Source organism: Symphalangus syndactylus, chromosome 11 (assembly GCF_028878055.3).
Source record: "Symphalangus syndactylus isolate Jambi chromosome 11, NHGRI_mSymSyn1-v2.1_pri, whole genome shotgun sequence".
NCBI lineage: Eukaryota > Metazoa > Chordata > Mammalia > Primates > Hylobatidae > Symphalangus > Symphalangus syndactylus.
The window spans coordinates 109,022,629-109,043,126 of record NC_072433.2 but is presented as its reverse complement, the minus strand read 5'-3'; the positions used below and the strand labels follow the sequence as shown (position 1 = coordinate 109,043,126).

The 20,498-nt window shown below is 36.7% G+C and overlaps 1 protein-coding gene across 3 annotated transcripts in view; it reads right to left on the bottom strand.

Annotated features, from left to right (window-relative positions):
- SRFBP1 (serum response factor binding protein 1) overlaps positions 1-18,231 on the bottom strand; it is a 60,804-nt gene extending 42,573 nt beyond the window's left edge. For 2 of the 3 annotated variants that reach the window (XM_063612954.1, XM_055298938.2), the window contains exons 1-3: positions 17,977-18,188; positions 5,885-5,973; positions 4,778-4,850 (exon numbers count right to left, since the gene is read on the bottom strand). In XM_063612954.1, coding sequence (XP_063469024.1) covers positions 4,778-4,850; positions 5,885-5,973; positions 17,977-18,012 — 198 coding nt within the window. In that variant the 5' untranslated portion in view covers positions 18,013-18,188. Of the gene's footprint in view, positions 1-4,777; positions 4,851-5,884; positions 5,974-17,976 lie in introns of all 3 variants that reach the window. The other variant, XM_055298937.2, reaches the window with a different exon arrangement.
- Positions 18,232-20,498: the final 2,267 nt, after the last annotated feature.

Here is a 20,498-nt window from a genome sequence, read left to right as displayed (position 1 = left end):
AGGGAGGGAAGAATTAAAGTAGCTATCTTGGGATCTATTCACTTCCTTTACCAGGAGGAAACTCTAGCAAAGGGAGGTGATGCAGTTTAGACTTCGTGTTAACATGCTGGTAAGCAGTCTCTCTGGTAGATAGGATAATGAGTTTTGTTAGGAGGAGGGTCCTTATCTGAAGAATGCTCTTAGTAGGCTGTCCCTTGTTAAGGATGCTTACAATAAACAAACCCAGAATTTATGGGTTTACGAAGCCTGGCACACTGGAGAATATCATGTAAGCTATATAACCTTGGGATATTACACGGAGAAGCTTCAAAATGTAAACACTCTCTGATACGAGGTAATAACCAGACTTCCTCATTTGGAGACTCTGGGCTGGAAAGTACACGTCTGATGTGGAAACGAAGGATGCTGTGGAATTACATAGAGTCACAGATCTCTCTCCTTGCTTCTCCCGTCCCCTTTGACTACTTGGCATCCTTACAATTATTAGTAAAGCTGATTCTAGGTAAGATCTCTAACACGTTGAGTCTGATTTGATAACATGATTATTTGTATTGGCTCACAAATAAAAATGTCAGAAATAATTATAGTGTAAGATTAACGATACTTTTAATACAATTACTTTCATGAATAAATGAACAAAATGTTAAGTTGACATAGCTAATTAACACAGTACAGTGTACTTACAGACTTCAATAAGGTATCTTTTACCCTATGGATAAACTTGTTTAAGCATTCACAGGAAAAAAACTTACCAAAATCACAATATGTGAAACTATAGAAAAAACTCAGTAACTTTTAAAAAAGCATATATAACCAGAAATATCACAAAATTCTAAACAGTATATGAATACATACAACGATAAACCTCCAATCTAAGGGGTATACGCAGCCTAGAATACTTCTGAACATGTCCTCTGAAATGGGATTCTCCCTAGAGTTGTAGTGAGGTTCAAGTGGTATGATATAGTTATTATATTATTTTGATGATGTATCATTTTACTTAACTTTTATGCCTTTACAGATTATAATCTATACTATTTTTTTCTATTTGTGATCTCCTAATGACAACCACTTAGGATCAAGCTGTGCAGATGCCTGAGACAAAGTGATCCTAACTGCTGATTACAAGCTCAAAGGATGATTTTAATAATAGATTTCAGAATGTAAAACTAGGGGAAGAATAAGACAAAAGGAGAAAGAGTTTTAAACTAGAGAAGTAAGAGGTGGCAGGCAGAACAAGGTCTCAAAGAAGAATACATAAATTCTCATCTTAAAGAATATTCAGGATAGGACGAAGTAACAGCCTTAGAGAGGAAGAGGTTAAAAAAGAATACAGATAGGCCAGGAGTGGTTGCTTATGGCTGTAATCCCAGTACTATGGGAGGCCGAGGTGGGCAGATCACCTGAGGTCAAGCGTTCGAGACCAGCCTGGCCAACATGGCAACACCCTGTCTCTACTAAAATTACAAAAGTTAGCCAGGCGTGATGGCAGGCGTCTGTAGTCCCAGTTACTCAGGAGACTGTGGCAGGAGAATCATTTGAACCCGGGAGGTAGAGGCTGCAGTGAGCAGAGATCGGGCCACCGCACTCCAGCGTGGGTGACATAGAGAGACTCCATCTCAAATAAAAAAAAAGAAATACAGATAGGCTACTGTGTATATTTACCTGTGAGGAATTAAAGGATCTGAAAACATGTTGCACATCTTTGGGTCTTTTTTTTCCTAGATGGCAAGTTTCATGTTTATTAAATTATCTCCTCCAATATCTAGGAAAGTGAGTCTGGATATATCACAGGATGTTCTCAACTTACCGAAGCAGTATACTACAGTGGATAACATAATTAGCTTTATAATCAGTTACAAGTTGCTCAATTTCTCTAAGCTTGAGTTTCTTATTCTGTAAGACAGGGATAAAAATGATATCTACCTAGTGACACAGTAAATATAAAACACATAATATACTGCCTGGCACATAGTAAATGCTCAGTAAAAGCTAGTTGTTACTTTTATTATCGAGTAAGAGATCTGTTGCACATTTTGAGTAATTTCAGTATATGTTTGAATTTTACCATTTCCTTCTCCAGTTAAGTAACTTCTGATTTATAAATGTTGATAGGCTAATTTAACTAACTTTCAAAGAAAAAGAAACTGTTTTAGAAGCCAATATTTCTACTAACATCAAAGTTAAAAGTATGGACACTGTTAACAGAAAAGGCAGCAAAGATGGGTTTCATACACCATAGTCTATAAAATTAGAACCTATGATTTTACAGTGTAAAGATCAAGCCAATTTTTTTTCTTGGTTGGCCAGAAAAAGCAAACTCTCATTTCTAAAAATACTCACGATTTCTTCACAAAGAAGTCATCCTGCAACAAAATACTCTACTATTATAGAAAGCAAGAATAGGATAGTATGTCATCAATAAGACTATAAAAATGAAGCAGTATCTGAGCCAAGGAAAAAATTTCTCTGGAAAAATAAATAAGCAGAGGTCTTTTCTCCAAATTTAATTGAGATTGAGAGTTTGTTTTGTCACCATTTATTTGATACTCCCAAGTAGGTAATAACCATTTCCTAAGAAAATTACAAATGACCTTTTTATTAAGAAAAATGCTTTATTCATTTGCTTTGTTTAGAAAAGACAACAAAATTTGTAAAAGAACCATAAATAAAGAATACAATTTGACACGTAAGAACAGCAAATACATAAGTCTTTCTAGTATTCATTTTATATTTAAATTTATTCCAGTTTTTAAAAAGCATTACAAAAGAAGTTGAAGTCAGAGTAGCCAACCCAGCGTGCCCTAACTCCTGCCACAAACTCAAGACATATACATACTATGAATTTTATGAATTCAAGGAATACATAGGCTATGAATTTGGCTTTCTATGATGCAACCGTTCCATTGCATAATCACAGGGAAAAACAGAACACAAATCAAACCAAACCAAACCAAACCACGGTACTGATGTGGTAATCCTGTAAACCTACAAACTTTATCACTGAATGAGATTTCCCTTTGCTGATGAGATTCAAAACAAGAAACAGAAAACAGGCTTTACATTTAGATTAAAAAGGACAACTTTTCTTTCTAATTAATCAAATGTGTCACTGAAATTTACAAAAGGGAAGTATTCTAAAGATTATCTTTCGTTCTCAAACTCTTCATACACCACATACAAGTTATTATATATAACAAATCATGGAAAGAATGTAGTGTGTGTGTATATATATATTTTTATATATATAAAAATTTAATAAATTCCAGTTTATTACAGTTTTTAAACAGCATTACAAAAGAAGTTAAAGTCAGAGTAGCCAACTATACATTGTGTGTGTATGTGTGTGTATATGTATATGTATATATATATATACATATATATACATATACATATACACACACACACTGCATTCTTTCCGTGGTAAAATAAAATCAGCAATTATATAGTAGCTCAAAGCCTCTGAATAATTTAAGACTACAAAAATGACTATTCAGAAGAAATTACAGGGAAAAATTTAGGTAGGCAATGTAATTTAGTAAGAACCTTGGTTAAGAGAAAGTGAAAGAGATGAATTGTAACTTCCTATTTTATTGCTATTCTCAAGACAATATCTTTAAAGATTTTATTTCTCATAGGAATATCATTTTAAAAAGGTATATGAAAAAGACTAAATAATCTGCAAACCACAGAGACGCAAATGATCATTGACAGTCAAATACAGAAGACTTTTTTTTCCTGAATGACTGAATAAAAAGGGGATTATAACTTTGAGAAATAAAAGTTATATCAGATGGATTCCATGAATTTTATAATAGTGTGCAGCAGGGAAAGGGAAGAACACAAGACACAAATATACTTCATATCAAAGAGTCGTTTCCTAGATGTTTTTATTCAGATTAACTGGGATAACTTTGTCCTATTAAACACTTTACTATCCCTTTAAAAGGAAGAAAGGGTGAGAACCTTTGATAACATAACTCAATTAAAATGGTGAGAACCTTTGATAACGTAACTCAATTAAAATATTGTTAGACAGTTTTCTTTCTCTTTTACTTAATTCAAAACTTGAAAGTTATACCAAAATATAGTAGGCAAACATGCATGCAAAATGACCCTGCAATTAAGAAAATTGCTGGGACCAAATGTTGTTTTTAAGTTCTACAGTAAAACAGTCTCCCAGACATTTAATGTCCTGTCATTTGGTAAATGAAAGTTTCCTCAAAGTAAGAGCAGCAAGAAGACCTAAAAATTACGCTAGTGAAGAGTCTGACTGAAAAAAAAAAAAAAAAATGGGATCACGTTGGTCTAACACTAATTTTATTTGAAGTTACCACAGAACTTAATAAAATGCTGATACCAACACATAAAAATTTATTGAGTTGGCAACAAGGAAAGCATGATGTCAGCCACCAATATCACCATCCACATTCCCAAATAGCATGAAGACTTTAATTCTTAACTGACTTCATGCTACAGTTAGAGTAAAAATAAAAACCTGCGGCATGAGGCATTATTAAACATAGATTAATTTAGTTTGGCACAATTTTGACTCAAATTAGCCTAGCACTTTAAGAAATTCAGTCAAAAACAGAAAAATGCAAGCTTAAATGTTACAATTTTCTAAATGTGCTACATTCTTCACCAAACAGACTGATACAAGATGTCTTAGGCAACTCTCAGGAATATTCAAATAAGCAATACCACACACAAACAAAATGCAGGATAACAGGATACTAAGAAACATACACACATACACACCCACACAAGTCCTTACCTTCATGGCATGGATTTCTTCAAGCAATCGTTGCACCCGTCTTTGGTTTTTTAACAGTGCATCTTCAGTACCCCTGCAAAAAATACATTACTATATGCAGCCAGGCAAAGCATTAATTTTAGACTCATATTGTAATGGATAATCACTTCATTTCTTTTTAGAAAAGTGTAATAAATCTCTAAATAACAAACACGCCACTATCCCACACTGCCCATTTCCCCCACTCCCAAAACACCCCTCAATTTACTAAACAAACCCATATGCTGGAAAGTGGCAAAAATAAGTACTGTCTTGGCATTGTATTAATGACTATTACCGCTGATAGTTTGCCTTCTCTAGTTCCTTAATAACACTTTTTTAAATCAATCAATCAAGAGTACATTGTATTTAATGTAATATAAATGTCATAAGTTACAATTAGAGTTTGATTATAATTTTATCAAATGAAAATCTGCTCTCTGGCATTTAAGGAAAATATAAAGAAGGGCTATATTCTGACATATTTATGAAAGAATAGGAAATTAATCAAGAACAAAACATACTTGAAGGCTAAGTATTCGTGCTTACATCATAAGAAGAACTATAAATAAAATACTTTTTCACTAACACTAGGGATACTGAAAACACAAAATATTGTATTTTTCCAAAAAATTACGTGGAACACAATGTTCTAATAAACACTTTCACAAGGTACTGAAGATTTCAAATTACTTACCAATTCAAGAAAAAATGTGATATAAAATCTTCAAAACTGATTCTTAAAGTATTACTAGATTTGTTAAGCTATATCAGTATCTTAAAATAACTTCTGATAACATAAAACACACAAGCCCAAGGGAATTTCATTCTAAAAAGACCAAAAGAGAGCTTTGCAAAAGGAGCAAAAAAATTCATCCTGTATCTTGGACAATGATGGTCCAAACCATAGAAGGGCATGCTGACACAGCACATTCTATCTCACTCACATCATCTCTGCATAGAAAACAAAAATGGTGTATAAGATATTTAATTACTTCTCTATATCCCACCCTAAACATTTTAAAGTATCAAATAAAAACAACTTTTGACATTTTATTAGTCACAAGATCATTACTTTAAATGACTAACTTTTTTGACTTCAGTCGGCCAACACTCCTGACAAGTTTTCGGATAACTAAAACTCGAATTCTCTTCACTTCTTTTCTCATCTTCACAACCTTTGAAGAATAAAGCAACAATTAGAAGAAAGGCACTTACTTCAGGAACAAACACACTTTATTTTGAGTCTTAATATTTGAGACTTAGTCTACCACTTTAACTACCTTTTTTGTCTAACTATACTCGTAGCTTGATGAAATCAAACCTCTTCCATAAATAGTGAAGGAATAAATCAACAGTTTAAAAATGTGTCTGAGAGCTTAAGAAAAACAAGTTATAATTTTTAAAAAAATCACAGTATTACCCGAGATAAGTATTTTAATGTTACACTTATATCTTGCTGGGCTTGGAACATAATAAACAGTGAGTTCCCTGAAATCACAGCCTGTCATATTCATCTTTGTATTCTCACCGTTAAAACAAAGCCTCACTCATAATGGTTTGAATTTAATTTGTTGAATGAGTATTTTAATTAGCAAATTAGCTTTTAATTAGCAATTTATTTTACTTATTTGTAAAACAAATCTTTCATTATTTTTAGTAATAAATTATTTCAAGTATAATTTTAAAAGAAGATCCACAAACACAAGGGCATTGTGTGCAAGCATATGTGCATGTAAACATAAATGCCCCCCCCCCACACACACACGCACACACATACAAATACATACTTTAAATCATCCTCCTAGAGAACAATGTTTAACTCTAAGAACAAAAAACAGAGCTATAGGCCAAGAAATGGAAATTCTAGTTATAAAAAAAATACACATTATAATAGCTTTCAGTGCAATGGCATGTAATCACGGAGTTCATGTTTCATCTATCAGTTAGGAGGCATACATCTTAAAAATTACTCCTGGAATGTCCTTCTTCCCCTTCTTCACTTTAGGAACTACATAAAATTCAGTTCCCATATAGTCCTTCCAGTGAAACCTTCAATGACTTCTTCAGTTAGGGATAACCACTCCATCCCTGGGGTCCCCACTATATAGATTCTGTCATTAAAGCATCTACCTCACTGCATTGTTACTGATGGCTCATGTGGCTGTCTTTTCCTATAGACAGCAAGCTCCTAGAAAACAGGAGTCTTGATATATTTATATAGTGTTTTCTTTCTCCTGCAAGAGTGCCTGGCACACCAAATTCCTCAAATTCTTCTTGCCAAAATAACATTATCAACATCATCCTGTTTCTTTAAGGCTCTTTCATTTAATTAATATCTTTTCTTACACTTCATGTCATTCACTCCCTTATTCACTGAAGATATTAGCAACCAACTTACAATTTCTTTACACCCTAAGTTCTGCCATCATTCTGTGTAACTTACATGTCCACTTGAATAGCCCATCTGATAATTATATCTTCACCTCTTTACTTATTTTCTAAAGACCTAATCTATTCTATCTCAGCCATCTACTTCCATGGCCACACTGTCAACCTTGTCATCACTCATAATATTCAATTTCTAAAACCATTAATTCAAATATTCCACACTGTGATCACAACCTCTATCAGCTTGCTTGTTCAACTCCACCCACCACAACCATCTTTGACTTCATTAGGACCACCAATCCACCGACTCCACTTAATGTTCCTCTTTTTATGCAGTTTAGATACATGATAAACATTTGCCAATTTCTTAAACTCCTATCCTTCTGGTTAGGAAACCATAGTCCTGAATGAAAAAAACACTCTGAGTTCTTCACTGTCATATGCCAACAGCAAATACTTGTAACATTCTGTCTACTATAAATTCATCATAATTAACCTCAAGTGGACCCCCATTCTTCCTAGCCATCCTATATTTTTCTGTTCAGTTCACTCTACAATGCCTGTTTTAAGCTTTTGCCTACTCTCCTAAATCATCTAGTCTCCATCCTCCTTTCTCTCTTTCAATCGTGTGGAGAAAATAATTATCAGTTGGGAACCATCATTTTTCTACTACCATGAATGCAAATGTACTTCCATGACCCATCTTCCTTTACGAATAAAGTTACAATATAAGAAATACCACTACACATATCTGAGGTTATCTTTTAACTGTCTTTTAGAGCCCATTCTCTTCTGCCTTCCTAGAACCTCTACTATGGATTATCCCTTTACCATAGCATTGTCATTCTCTTCTTTTTAACGCATTTTTTTCTCACTGATTTTTAAACATGATTTTAGAAAGAGACGTCCAAACTCAGTATCTCTATTTCTGCATGCCACACAAATCCAGTTTGATTTTCATCCTCATTAATCTACTAAAAGATGTCACTAAGGACACCAATGAGTTCCAAAAAAGCCCCTAAAATCCAATGGAAATTTGACATTTTTGACCACTTTCTCTTTCTTCAAACATTCTTCCCTTGGTTTTCCAAGACAGTTTTCTTCTTTCCTTTCTACTCACTCTAGTTTTCTTCTTTCCTTTCTACTCACTCTATTTTGATCTTCTTTGAAAATTCATCTACCCAGTCATAAAATGTTAAGAGTCGAAGAGGCAGTCCCAAGCCAGTGTTTCTTTTCACAATACTTTAGCCTTAAGAGATCTTATGTGTGCATATTTAATTTGCCACCTAAACAAAGAGGAGTCAAACATTTTACCTTCAGCTGAGATCACTCCTTTTAGCTTCAAGCCCAAATGTGCAACTTCCTGCTTGACATTTCTGTGTGGGTGCGCTCAAAATCACCTCAACTTCACACCTAAATTCATGTTCTTCACCTCCAATAAAACCCCTCCCTTCTTTAGTGGGGGAGGGTGCTTTCGTATTTCAGAGAATGGAACGATCCTTTTAGTTATTAATCTAAAGGTCATCAGAGGTAGCTCTCTTAATCCTTCACAATGAATCTCCAAGTCCTATTAATCTTAAATCCTAATTATCTTTCAAATTGTACCACTTTTTTCCCTATCTTGACCTTTTTACAATCTTGGCTGAGTTACTGTTAACCGGTTTCTCCACACCTATTCTTGCCTCTCTCCAATCAGTTATCCACAATGCCAACAGAATAAAGTTTTTTAAAGTATATATCCAATGCCGCACCTTTATGTAACTCTCTTTAACGGTCTCCAATTGTTCTCAGAAAAATCACATTGGCCTTTCAGTCCCCTGTCCTCACCACACTCACTTCTACTACAAAGCCTTTACACCTACCATTTGCACTGGTCAGAATGTTCTTTTTTCCCATGTCAACTTGTTAACATCTATTCATCCTGATTTTGGACCAATTGTCATTTCTGTGAAGAGTCTTTTCTGGCCTCCCTGAGAGGGTCACAAGTACCTTTAATTGGTAACTTAATACTTTACTTTTAATCTGATTATTTTTAATGTGTCTCTCCCCAGTAGGTTATAAATTCTGTGAAGTTGGTCAAGTATCTGGTTTTATTCAACACTGCACCTTAATACCTAACATAGTGCATGGCACATAGTATGTCTCCAATAAATATTGGTTAAATCACCAGAAATGTAGCAATATTCACTGTTTCAAATGCACAATATACTTTAAAAATGCACAGTAATCAGGTTTCTTTCTCGCTAGATAAGTTAACCTCTTAGGAATTTGTTTCAAAGACCCATTTAGAAAAAAAAATCATACTTTGCATAAATGAAAAGGCACACAGACAAGGCTTAAGGAAAAAAAAAAAGAACTGCCACGTTGCATAAACAGAATTATACAGTGTCATGATACATTTTTTTAAAGTTATTCATAAAATAAACTAATAGCAAGCAATGAACTGTACATTAAAATATATTAACAAATGTTTCTAACTGCTGAACTTTGCAGGTGCATGAGATGATAATATACCATTTGCTAACCACTGTTAACTAAACTTGACTAATAAACTGCAGTGGGCACAGTTGGTCCTTGGTTACATTCCAATCATAAGAAAGCTTCTTTCCAACTTTAAAATTCCAATTTAAGAAATACTATGTTTGTCATTAATGGATAAGGGAATTCCAAAAGCAAAAGGAATACTTCATATACCCCAAGCACTTAGATTTTTGCAAAACTGATGACAAATATAGCCTTTAAGTTAGGATTTAAAAGGCTGCCAATGTATTTGTCACCCAGGAATTGTAAAGTTCGTTGACAACCCAGAAGGCAACGAACAGGCCTAACACACCAATAATGCCAGAAGTCCAAGTGCACTGCTTAATGGCAGTATATTTTGGCAAAACTCTAACCAAAAGCAAGAACTATCATTGTTAGAATTGTAAAAACAGTAATGATTATTGTTTGGGAGGGAAAGAACAGAGGAATAGTGTGAGCACAGAGAAAACAGGCATAGAAATGTAAATAAAATATGCTGACACAGAAGAAAGAAAATGAAAGAGAAGTAGAAGGAAGGGGTCTGAAGACAGAAATTGAAGGGAAAATCTGAGGCCATCACCAACAAGACTGATTAAGCCAAGCCGAGGGTCTTCCAAACAGCAAGAGAATGCATTTAAGACAATCTATAAGATCTGAAGAGTTAAGACTTACATACACAGTGAATATATATGTACTGACAATGAAGTATCACCTAGAAATTAGGCATACAGAAGCCTTTAAAGTTAACCTGGCAAAATCTAAACATAGGGCATCTCTTGCATAGACAGTATAAAAATACTATAAATAAAGTGGAAGTCTAATATAGCTATTTGAGAAAAGACCATGTGAGATGACTCAGAAGAGTCAACATAAACACAGGAAAGGAAACCACAGAGAGGCAAAAGTTGGCAGTGTCCAACTCAAGGAAATTCCAAAGAAAGGGTTCCCCAGCTCACAGACTTGAGAAATCTAATCTGTTCTGGAATAACTCAATTATGGAAACAGATGCATCATAGCTCAACATGAATCATGCAACTAAAACTCCTTTCTGTATTTCTACATACCAAGCAGCTGATGGTCAGTATACAGGAAAAAAATGTGTTTTACAATGTGAGCATTATTATGTATATTAGATACGTTTTTTAATAAACTATCTTTCTCATTCACACAATCTCTTATACACTTATGTTTAACATGAATTTGCTTTTTAGAGAATGAGCTCTATTTCTGGGGTGACAATGACAGCAAGTTTCTGATATACAAAGCAGACAGGAGACTTTGGTTCAAAGACAAAATTAAATGCTACTTGAATTGACTTTTGGCTAGCTACGTGATAGAGTTGGCCAACCAGTTAGCCTCTGATAATTCACCAACTTTACCATGTTTTTGAGTTAGCCTGTAACAAAAATCTATAGTTATTAGAAAATAGTTATTCTAAGAGCTAGTATTATTCCAGGAGAACTTGCAGTGTTAAGAAAAATCTAAGTATATCTGTGTTTCTAAGAATACTAACACTTCTGGTTATTCATTAATTACCTATCAGATTAGTAAATACAAAAAAAACTATGACAACACATTCTTTGTATGAAGTTGTGAGGAAACAGACAAATACACTGCTGGTAGAAATGCAAACTGATTTACTCCTTTGGGGGAAACCATGCTGTACTTTAACAAAAGTCCTACTTCTAGGAATCTATTTAGAAGACACATTCTCAACAATAGGAAAAGGCTACACACAAGATTATTCACTGCATCATTTTAACAAAATGTAGCATAAGAGGGAAACTAATGTATATAAATAAAGCATATAGCAATATAGTATTTTAAATCAATGCAAAAGATCTGCAGGTATTACATGGATAAAACCTGAAAAGTAACATTTGGTGAATAAAATACAGTAGTCCCCCCTTACGAACAATTTTGTTGTCAGCAGTGTCAGTTACCTGTGGTTACCCAAAATTCCAAATATAAATAACTCATAAATTTTAACTGTGCACCACTCTGAGTAGTATGATGAAATCTCTCACTGTACTACTCCATACCACACGGGATGTAAATCATACATCCAGTGTATTTCTGCTGTACCCGTTACCTGCCCATTACTGTACAGAAAATAATAATAATAATAATAATGAAGACAGAGTTTGGTACTATCTGAGGTTTTAAGCATACACTGGGGGTGTCAGAACATAACCCCCATGGATAAAGGGAGACTACTATAATTTATAATTTGTAAAACAATATGCAGTTTAAAAGTATACAACACAATATACACTGGGTATAGATAAGTATATTACTAAAATTGTGAAAAATATAGAAGAAAAAAACACACACCAAGAGGAATAATTAACTCTGAGGTAGAAAAGAAGATGGGTGGAATTAAACGTTAAGCTATAGCAAAACACTGACAATTCCTAAACATAGGAAGTAAATATAAGAAGATCCGTTACATTATTTTCCATACGTTTGAAGTAATTCATAGTTAACAAAATTATTGGGTTTCTTGTCTTTTTTCGAAACAAGGTCTGGCTCTGTTGCCCAGACTGGAGAGCAGTTGTGTGATCTCGACTCATCACAACCTCCGTCCCCTTCCCGGGCTCAAGCCATCTTCCCACCTCAGCCTCCTGAGTAGCTGGGACTACAGGCACGTACTACCACGTTTGGCTAATTTTTCTGTATTTTTTGTAGAGATGGGGTTTCACCACGTCGCCCAGGCTGGTCTCAAACTTGTGCGCTCAAGTGATCTGCGGGCCTCAGCCTCCCAATGTGCTGGGATTATAGAGTGAGGCACTGCACCTGGCCAAAATTATTTTTTTATAAAGAGGACCCTAATTTTATCATATAGATGATAACTTATTGTTGATTTTACTTTTTATTTCTGATGAGCAACAATTTTTTAAAATATCTAGAGTGCTTAGTGATTATCTACAATTTAACCATTATTGGGCATATGCTGCCACCTAGCAAAACTTCCCAGAATAGTTTAATAACTAAACACAAATTGGTTCTTACGGACAGGCCCTAATTTAATATTTCAGAAAAAAATTATTAAAAAGTACTATGCACCTAATCATGACACAGAAGTTTTGTAACTTCTTAAGCGCATACAAACGTGGTTCTTGACATTCTTATGTTTTACAATATGTGGAGGAAACTCATTTTGGCACTTTAGTTTCTACCTTTACTGTCTTACATAAAATGAAAAGCAATTTTCTAATGGGCTTATTGGTAATTTGCTATCGAAGAATAAAATAGGCTGGGCGCGGTGGCTCACGCCTGCAATCCCAGCACTTTGGGAGGCCGAGGCAGGCGGATCACGAGGTCAAGAGATCGAGACCATCCTGGCTAACACGGTGAAACCCTGTCTCTACTAAAAATACAAAAAAAAAAAAAAATTAGCCGGGCGTGACGGTGGACGCCTGTAGTCCCAGCTAGTCGGGAGGCTGAGGCAGGAGAATGGCGTGAACTTGGGAGGTGGAGCTTTCAGTGAGCCGAGATCGCGCCACTGCACTCCAGCCTGGGCAACCGAGCGAGACTCCGTCTCAAAATAAATAAATAAATAAATAATAAATAAAAAATGAAATAAAACGTCAGTTGTATATACAGGCCTTTGGCCTTCCTATGAAATTAAAGCACTCCATCAGATTGCTACACCTCCTAAATCTGATTTTTACATTATCACTGCTGCCTAAATTTTAGAAAACAGATGACTTGAGAAAATCTAGCTCTAGCTTTGCAAATTATTTACTCACTAAATGCTATGGCACTGTTGTTTTCAATTGTGCATTTCTCCTCTAGTTCTAATGGAAAGGGAGGAAAAAAAGTCAGCATTTAGGAGATTTTCCCTCTCATTTAAACATTAGTTGACAGTTATGCTATCCATGCTTTTATCTGCCCATTATATACCTACTTCTTATTACCTGTAGACAAGGTACTGTGCTGGAGGTTAGGGAAGCTGCTATAAAAGTAATTAAAAATTCTCTCTTTGAAGTACCAAAAATATACAATAAATAATCATCAAGATAGAGTAAAAAGTGATTGTTTATTTTTTAGAAGAGTAAAGATACATTTTTACTTTACTTCGCAAGAATAACAGCAAACTTTAATCTTAATCTCTTTACAACATACTTAGTATTGGAAGTTCTGGCCGGGGTAATCAGGCAAGAAAAAGAAATAAAGTGTATTCAAGTAGGAAGAGAGGAAGTCAAATTGTCTCTGTTTGCAGATGACATGATTGTGTATCTAGAAAACCCCAGTGTTTCAGCCCCAAATCTCCTTAAGTTGATAAGCAACTTCAGCAAAGTCTCAGGATACAAAATCAATGTGCAAAAATCACAAGCATTCCTATACACCAATAATAGACAGAGAGCCAAATCATGAATGAACTCCCATTCACAATTGCACAAAGAGAATAAAATGCCTAGAAATACTACTTACAGGGATGTGAAGGACCTCTTCAAGAACTACAAACCACTGCTCAAGGAAATAAGAGAGGACACGTACAAATGGAAAAACATTGCATGCTCATAGATAGGAAGAATCAATATCGTGAAAACGGCCATACTGCCCAAAGTAATTTATAGATTCAATGCTATCCCCATCAAGCTACCACTGACTTTCTTCACAGAATTGGAAAAAACTACTTTAAAATTCATATGGAACCAAAAAAGAGCCTGCACAGCCAAGACAATCCTAAGCAAAAGGGACAAAGCTGAAGGTATCATGATACCTGACTTCAAACTATAATACAAGGCTACAGTAACCAAAACAGCATGGTACCAAAACAGATATATAGACCAATGGAACAGAACAGAGGCCTCAGAAACAACACCACACATCTAAAAACATCTGATCTTTGACAAATCTAACAAAAACAAGCAACGGGGAAATGATTCCCTATTTAATAGATGGTGTTGGGAAAACTGGCTAGCCATATGCAGAAAACTGAAAATGGACCCCTTCCTTACACCTTATACAAAAATTAATTCAAGATAGATTAAAGCCTTAAACGTCAGACCTAAAACCATAAAAACCCTAGAAGAAAATCTAGGCAATACCATTCAGGACATAGACATGGACAAAGACTTCATGACTAAAACACCAAAAGCAATGGCAATAAAAGCCAAAAATGACAAATGGGATCTAATTAAATTAAAGAGCTTCTTCACAGCAAAAGAAACTATCATCAGAGTGAACAAGCAACCTACAAAATGGGAGAAAATTTTTGCAATCTATCCATCTGACAAAGGGCTAATATCCAAAATCTACAAAGAATTTAAACAAATTTATAAGAAAAAAACAACCCCATCAAAAAGTGGGCAAAGGATATGAACAGACATTTCTCAAAAGAAGTCATTTATGCAACCAACAAATACATGAAAAAATGCTCATCATCACTGGTCATTAGAGATATGCAAATCCAAACCACAATGAGATACCATCTCATGCCAGTTAGAATGGCGATCATTAAAAAGTCAGGACAACAGATGCTGGAGAGGATGTGAAGAAACAGAAACGCTTTTACACTGTTGGTGGGAGTGTAAATTAGTTCAACCATAGTGGAAGACAGTGTGGTGATTCCTCAAGGATCTAGCAATAGAAATACCATTTGACCCAGCAATCCCATTACTGGCTATATACCCAAAGATTACAAATCATTCTACTACAAAGGCACATGCACACATATGTTCATTGTGGCACTATTTACAACAGCAAAGACTTTGAACCAACCCAAATGCCCATCAATGATAGACTGGATAATGAAAATGTGGCACCTATACACCATGGAATACTACGCAGCCATAAAAAAGGATGAGTTCATGTCCTTTGCAGGGACATAGATGAAGCCGGAAACCATCATTCTCTGCAAAGCAACACAAGAACAGAAAATCAAACACCGCATGTTCTCACTCATAAGTAGGAGTTGAACAATGAGAACACATGGACACAGGGAAGGGAACATCACACATCGAGGCCTGTCAGGTGGGGGGAAAGGGGGAGGGATAGCATTAGGAGAAATACCTAATGTAGATGACAGGTTAACGGGTGCAGTAAACCACCATGGCACATGTAGACCTATGTAACAAACCTGCACGTTCGCACATGTACCCCAGAACTTAAAGTATACATATAAAAAACAAAGATTACAGTTTGAGAAGAGTCAACGTAAGTAGTTGGGAAGCTAGTACAGTAGCTGTACTAGGATTCTAGTGGTGATGGAAAAGAAGTGAAAAGATTGAAAGCAAATTCAAATTGTTTTTCAGATACATTTCCTCCTTAAAGAAGTTAATTCATTTCTTCTGCCTATTTTCTGAGATGGTTTCTTTTAATTTCAATGAGGTATTTCCTATTAAGGGCATTAGCCCTTTGTCATATTTGCTGTGTTTTTTTTTTCTAGTTGGTTGTCCTTTTTCTTTTCTTTGGTAGGTTATTCAATTTTTATGTAGATATATGTCTCTTTCCTTTTGTGGGTCTTTTTCCCACTAATTTTAAATTATAATAGCCTCCATCATCTCCACTTTTTTCTGTCCTTTTTATCTCTTTCACATTGGAACACACTAGACTTCAGTGGTGGATGTGTGTAGTTCCTGCTTTCATAAATTCATTTAATCACCTAGTAAACATATGTGCTACACATGATAGACACATAAACACAGGAAGACACAAACAGTTACATCAGTGTTTCCAGAGGAGAAAGCAATCTGGGTGCACAAAGAACAGACACCTAACCCACACCGAGAGGAGTTAATGAAGGTTTCCTAAAGGTCAAATTTTAACTGTTTTGAAGAAGAACAGAAGTTAGCTAGGTGTTAAAAGAGTCTTAAATGACTCATCCCCTGTCATTTCCATCATCAAAGTCATTACAAAATTTGATATGAAGCTCCCTGGAGTTGAAATCCCAGGGACATTACTCTGAACTTTCATACATCACAGGTAACCCAACGGAAAATAGCCCACCAAACGCTTTCTGGCACAAAGCATAAGCTTAATGTATGTTTATGAGTAAATAGTAACTGCTTTCAGCTTCCCTCTTCAGCACATCCTGTACTCCACTGTCAACTGAAATCCTGACTCGTTAATCTGGCAGTCGAGAATATATTTCAGTTTTATTTCCTTCTTCATCTCACAAGTTCCCATCAGTGAAGAGTTACCTATCCCTATGTTACCCACGGGTTCTTCTGCTACTAGCCCTTTCCTGCTTATACAAGTCCCTCTGCCTGGAAGGACTTCTTTCCCTTTCCTGAATCACTGACTACAATTCCTGTGTAAGATCCTTAAAGACCAAGGACAAATATCACCCACTTCATTTTGCCGCCTTTGGAAACTTTTCTGCATTACTAGTTTTTGGGGGCATTCTTCACACATTGTTCTGTAATACAGGTGAGTGTTGCTTAGCTCTCTTACTTGAGTATAGGTTACTAAAAAATATGAAATATACCTTACACTACTGTGTGTAATCTAAACAGTGACTTGCTCATAAACGGGATAAACCATTTCCTTTTTGTATGTAACTGTGAGGTCCTTACTCGATCCTTATGTTTCCAGCTTACTTTAAGACTTCGGCTGACATTACTTCGTTGAATAGAAGCAGAAACCAGACCAGGATAAGTGGTAGAAATGGTATTTTGTTGACATTGGCACACTATGGAAATGACGGTGGTGAGAACAAATGTCTGATGAGAATGGACTGAAGAAGCAGAAAAAAGAATTGAGGATAGCAAGTATAAACAGCTCTTTATTGAAGTTCTGCTGTAAACGGAAGCAAAGGAATAGGACACTAACTGGAAGCGGAAACGAAGTACTGAGCATACAGTCTCATTCAAGACCAGCAATTTCTTAGAAGCTACAGCTCTTAATTTCTCTCTTTCATTTTCGACAGGCAATAAGGAGCAAGTAATGTGTACTGAAAGTTTAATAACGGTCAGGCACTTGCAAATACTTTACGTATCTCAGTTAATCTCACAACCCTGGGACGAACTATCTTGAGTTCCGCTTTACAGACAAGAATATTAAACATACAGGCTAAAGGGTCTTCCCAAAGTCCCACAGACATAAATTTGTGGGGCCCGACACATGTCTCTCACTTTAGTCACCTAGAGACCGAAAAGGGAAATTACCGGTTGCCAAACTCCAAGTTGCGGGAAACTCGCCTGGACCCACCACGAAAGTTCCTCCAACCGCACCCTCTATGCCCGCCTCCGACCATGCGTCTCAAAAGAGCTGGTTTTGAGGACCCTCAAAGTCAGCCCCATAAGTTCCTCGGCGCTCACCTCGTTATTGAGGTTCAGAGTTCCCGGCTGAGCCATGGTAGATGAAGGAATCTAATCCGCCGCTGCCTACACGTGAACCGGGTCTCTCAGACCGCGGCTGCGTCGCCACGCCCCTCAACGGAAGCCTCTTCTGTCCAAAACTTATCCGCCTTCTGCTCTAGCTGCCGCCTGGGAAAAAGAAAAGTTGACGCTTGGAAGGGAAAACCGGAAGTGAGATAGAGCAACTACCGGCGCAGAGGGCTACGCAACGGATTTGCGCGTTCCTATGGAAACCAGACGGGGGCTGGTAGCTGGGTAACGTCTAGTTTTTCAAGATTCGGTTTGTGTGTGTGTGTGTGTGTGTGTGTGCGCGCGCGCGCGCTCTTGGTACACTGCGCTCGCATTGTACTGGCCTTGGTTTTTCTCTCTTATGGCTAGGGGGGCGCTGAACGGCGGTGAAAGAGCTCTTCCAAAATGATCACTTGAATGAACGATTTTTTGCTTCCATTTTTTTAAATCTAGTGTTTGTGAAGATTTCTGCTTTTCTAACAAGCACGCCTTTTTAAATCCTCGCAGCTTTTTGTTCCAACCTCACATTATAGCTGAGGTGCGGGCATTTTTTTTTCCTGCACACTATAGAAGGGTTTAAATTTAGGGAATGCACATTTGAAGCAAAACCAGGATACACATTTGGTACTGCCTGTGGGAATGGCTGTTTATTAGCCGGCAGGCATAGGAGACGTAAGGTAGTGTGTTTGAATTAGGTAATGTATAATTGTCAACACCTTCTAGTATTGACCATTAAAATGTGTCAAATGCTGGTCCAAGAGCTTTACATAAATTAGCTCCAAATCTCCACAGAAATCCAACAAGATAGAAATTATTATCCTTTTATTAATATTATTTTGTTAGAGACCCAGTCTCTCTCTGTCACCCAGGCTGGTGTGCAGTGGCACAGTCATAGCTCACTGCAGCCTCAAACTCCTGGGCTCAAGCCATCCTCTCACCTCAGCCTTCCAAATAACTAGGAGTGAGCCACGCTACTCTGCTCTGAACTATTTTACAGATGTGGAAAGTGACTTCAGAGGCACCAAGTGCCTCGCCCAGAGTCACTTGCCTGGGACTGTCCACTGCTACAGGACTTCAAGTCCAGCTACATAATACGCGGGATACAGTGCAAAATGAAAATCCAGGCCCCTTTTTTCAAAATGCAGGAAAAACGTTTCTTTTGGCAGAGGGCGGTGGGTCACGCCTGTAATCCCAGCCTAGGTGGGCGGATCACCTGAGGTCGGGAGTTCCAGACCAGACTGACCAACATGGAGAAACCCCGTCTCTACTAAAAATACAAAATTAGCCAAGCGTGGTGATGCATGCTTGTAATCTCAGCTACTCGGGAGGCTGAGGCAGGAGAATCACTTGAACCTGGGAGGCGGAGGTTGCCGTGAGCCAAGATCACTCCAGACTGGGCAACAAGAGTGAAACTTCGTCTCAAAAAAAAAAAAAAAGTTTCTTCCATGGTATCTCTTGACTCTTCATGGTGTTTGTTAATTTACTATTTAATACGATGCTTCCTAAAGCACAGAGACATTAGGTTGTCAGGGCAGACCCTCAAAGGTGCCTGAGACCCCTGCTCCAAGACTCAGGTAGGAGTGTATGTGCTGGAGCAAGGTGGCAGCAGTTGCTGGGTGGGGACAGGAGAGCAGGAAACCAGAGAATCCACCTGAGGAGCTGTTGGGCACAGGACCACACATGACCTGAGACAACAAGGCCTTGGCACATGTTCCATTATCCCACTGGACTTCGCTTACAAAACTCAAATTCCAAAATGAAATTACTAATAATTTCAAGACTGCCCAAAGCTCAGTTAACCAAGGCCCACTTCTGAGCCTTTGCCCAAGAAACCAGCCTTGTCCAGAACCCATGCTGTTAACTCATAAAACTGAACTTCACTTAGAATAGCTCTGACTTGGTAAAAGAAATTGGTATTCTTTTAGTTTGGTGCTTTATTTGGACACAAATGGATTTAACAGCTGACTTCCTGTTTGACCAGTGTTACATGAAGGTAGATTTGCCACTACTAAATCGTATGCTGAATTGTAATTGTTTCCTTTGTCTACCTTCTGTCATTAAAGCTGAACTCCTGGAGTGTAGGAGCTTTTTCAGCTCCAGGTGGGTAGTGTACACTTTGCATATAACTACATAGGAAGGAATGTCAAATAATCAAGATAAATAGAGAGCTTTATTGAAAATCTGTCTTTGAATTTGGGAGAAAGGAGTTATTATGATCTCATAATGCTTCAGAAAATGTATTATTAATACAAAATTTGCCTGTAACTCTGAAAAGCTTTGCAGTCTTTTCTCTTGACCACCTCTTTTGCTCCCTAAAATCTCAGTTCTTAAACCACCAGTCTCCTCAGGATCAGCAGTTGCTTAGTTGTTTTCCTCCTTAGCCCATACTGTCTCCCTTAGCTGTGATGCTTCCTCTGCTACATCTGCTTTCTCAAGTGCTACTCCTCAAGACCAGGTCAAATTCCATCCATCTC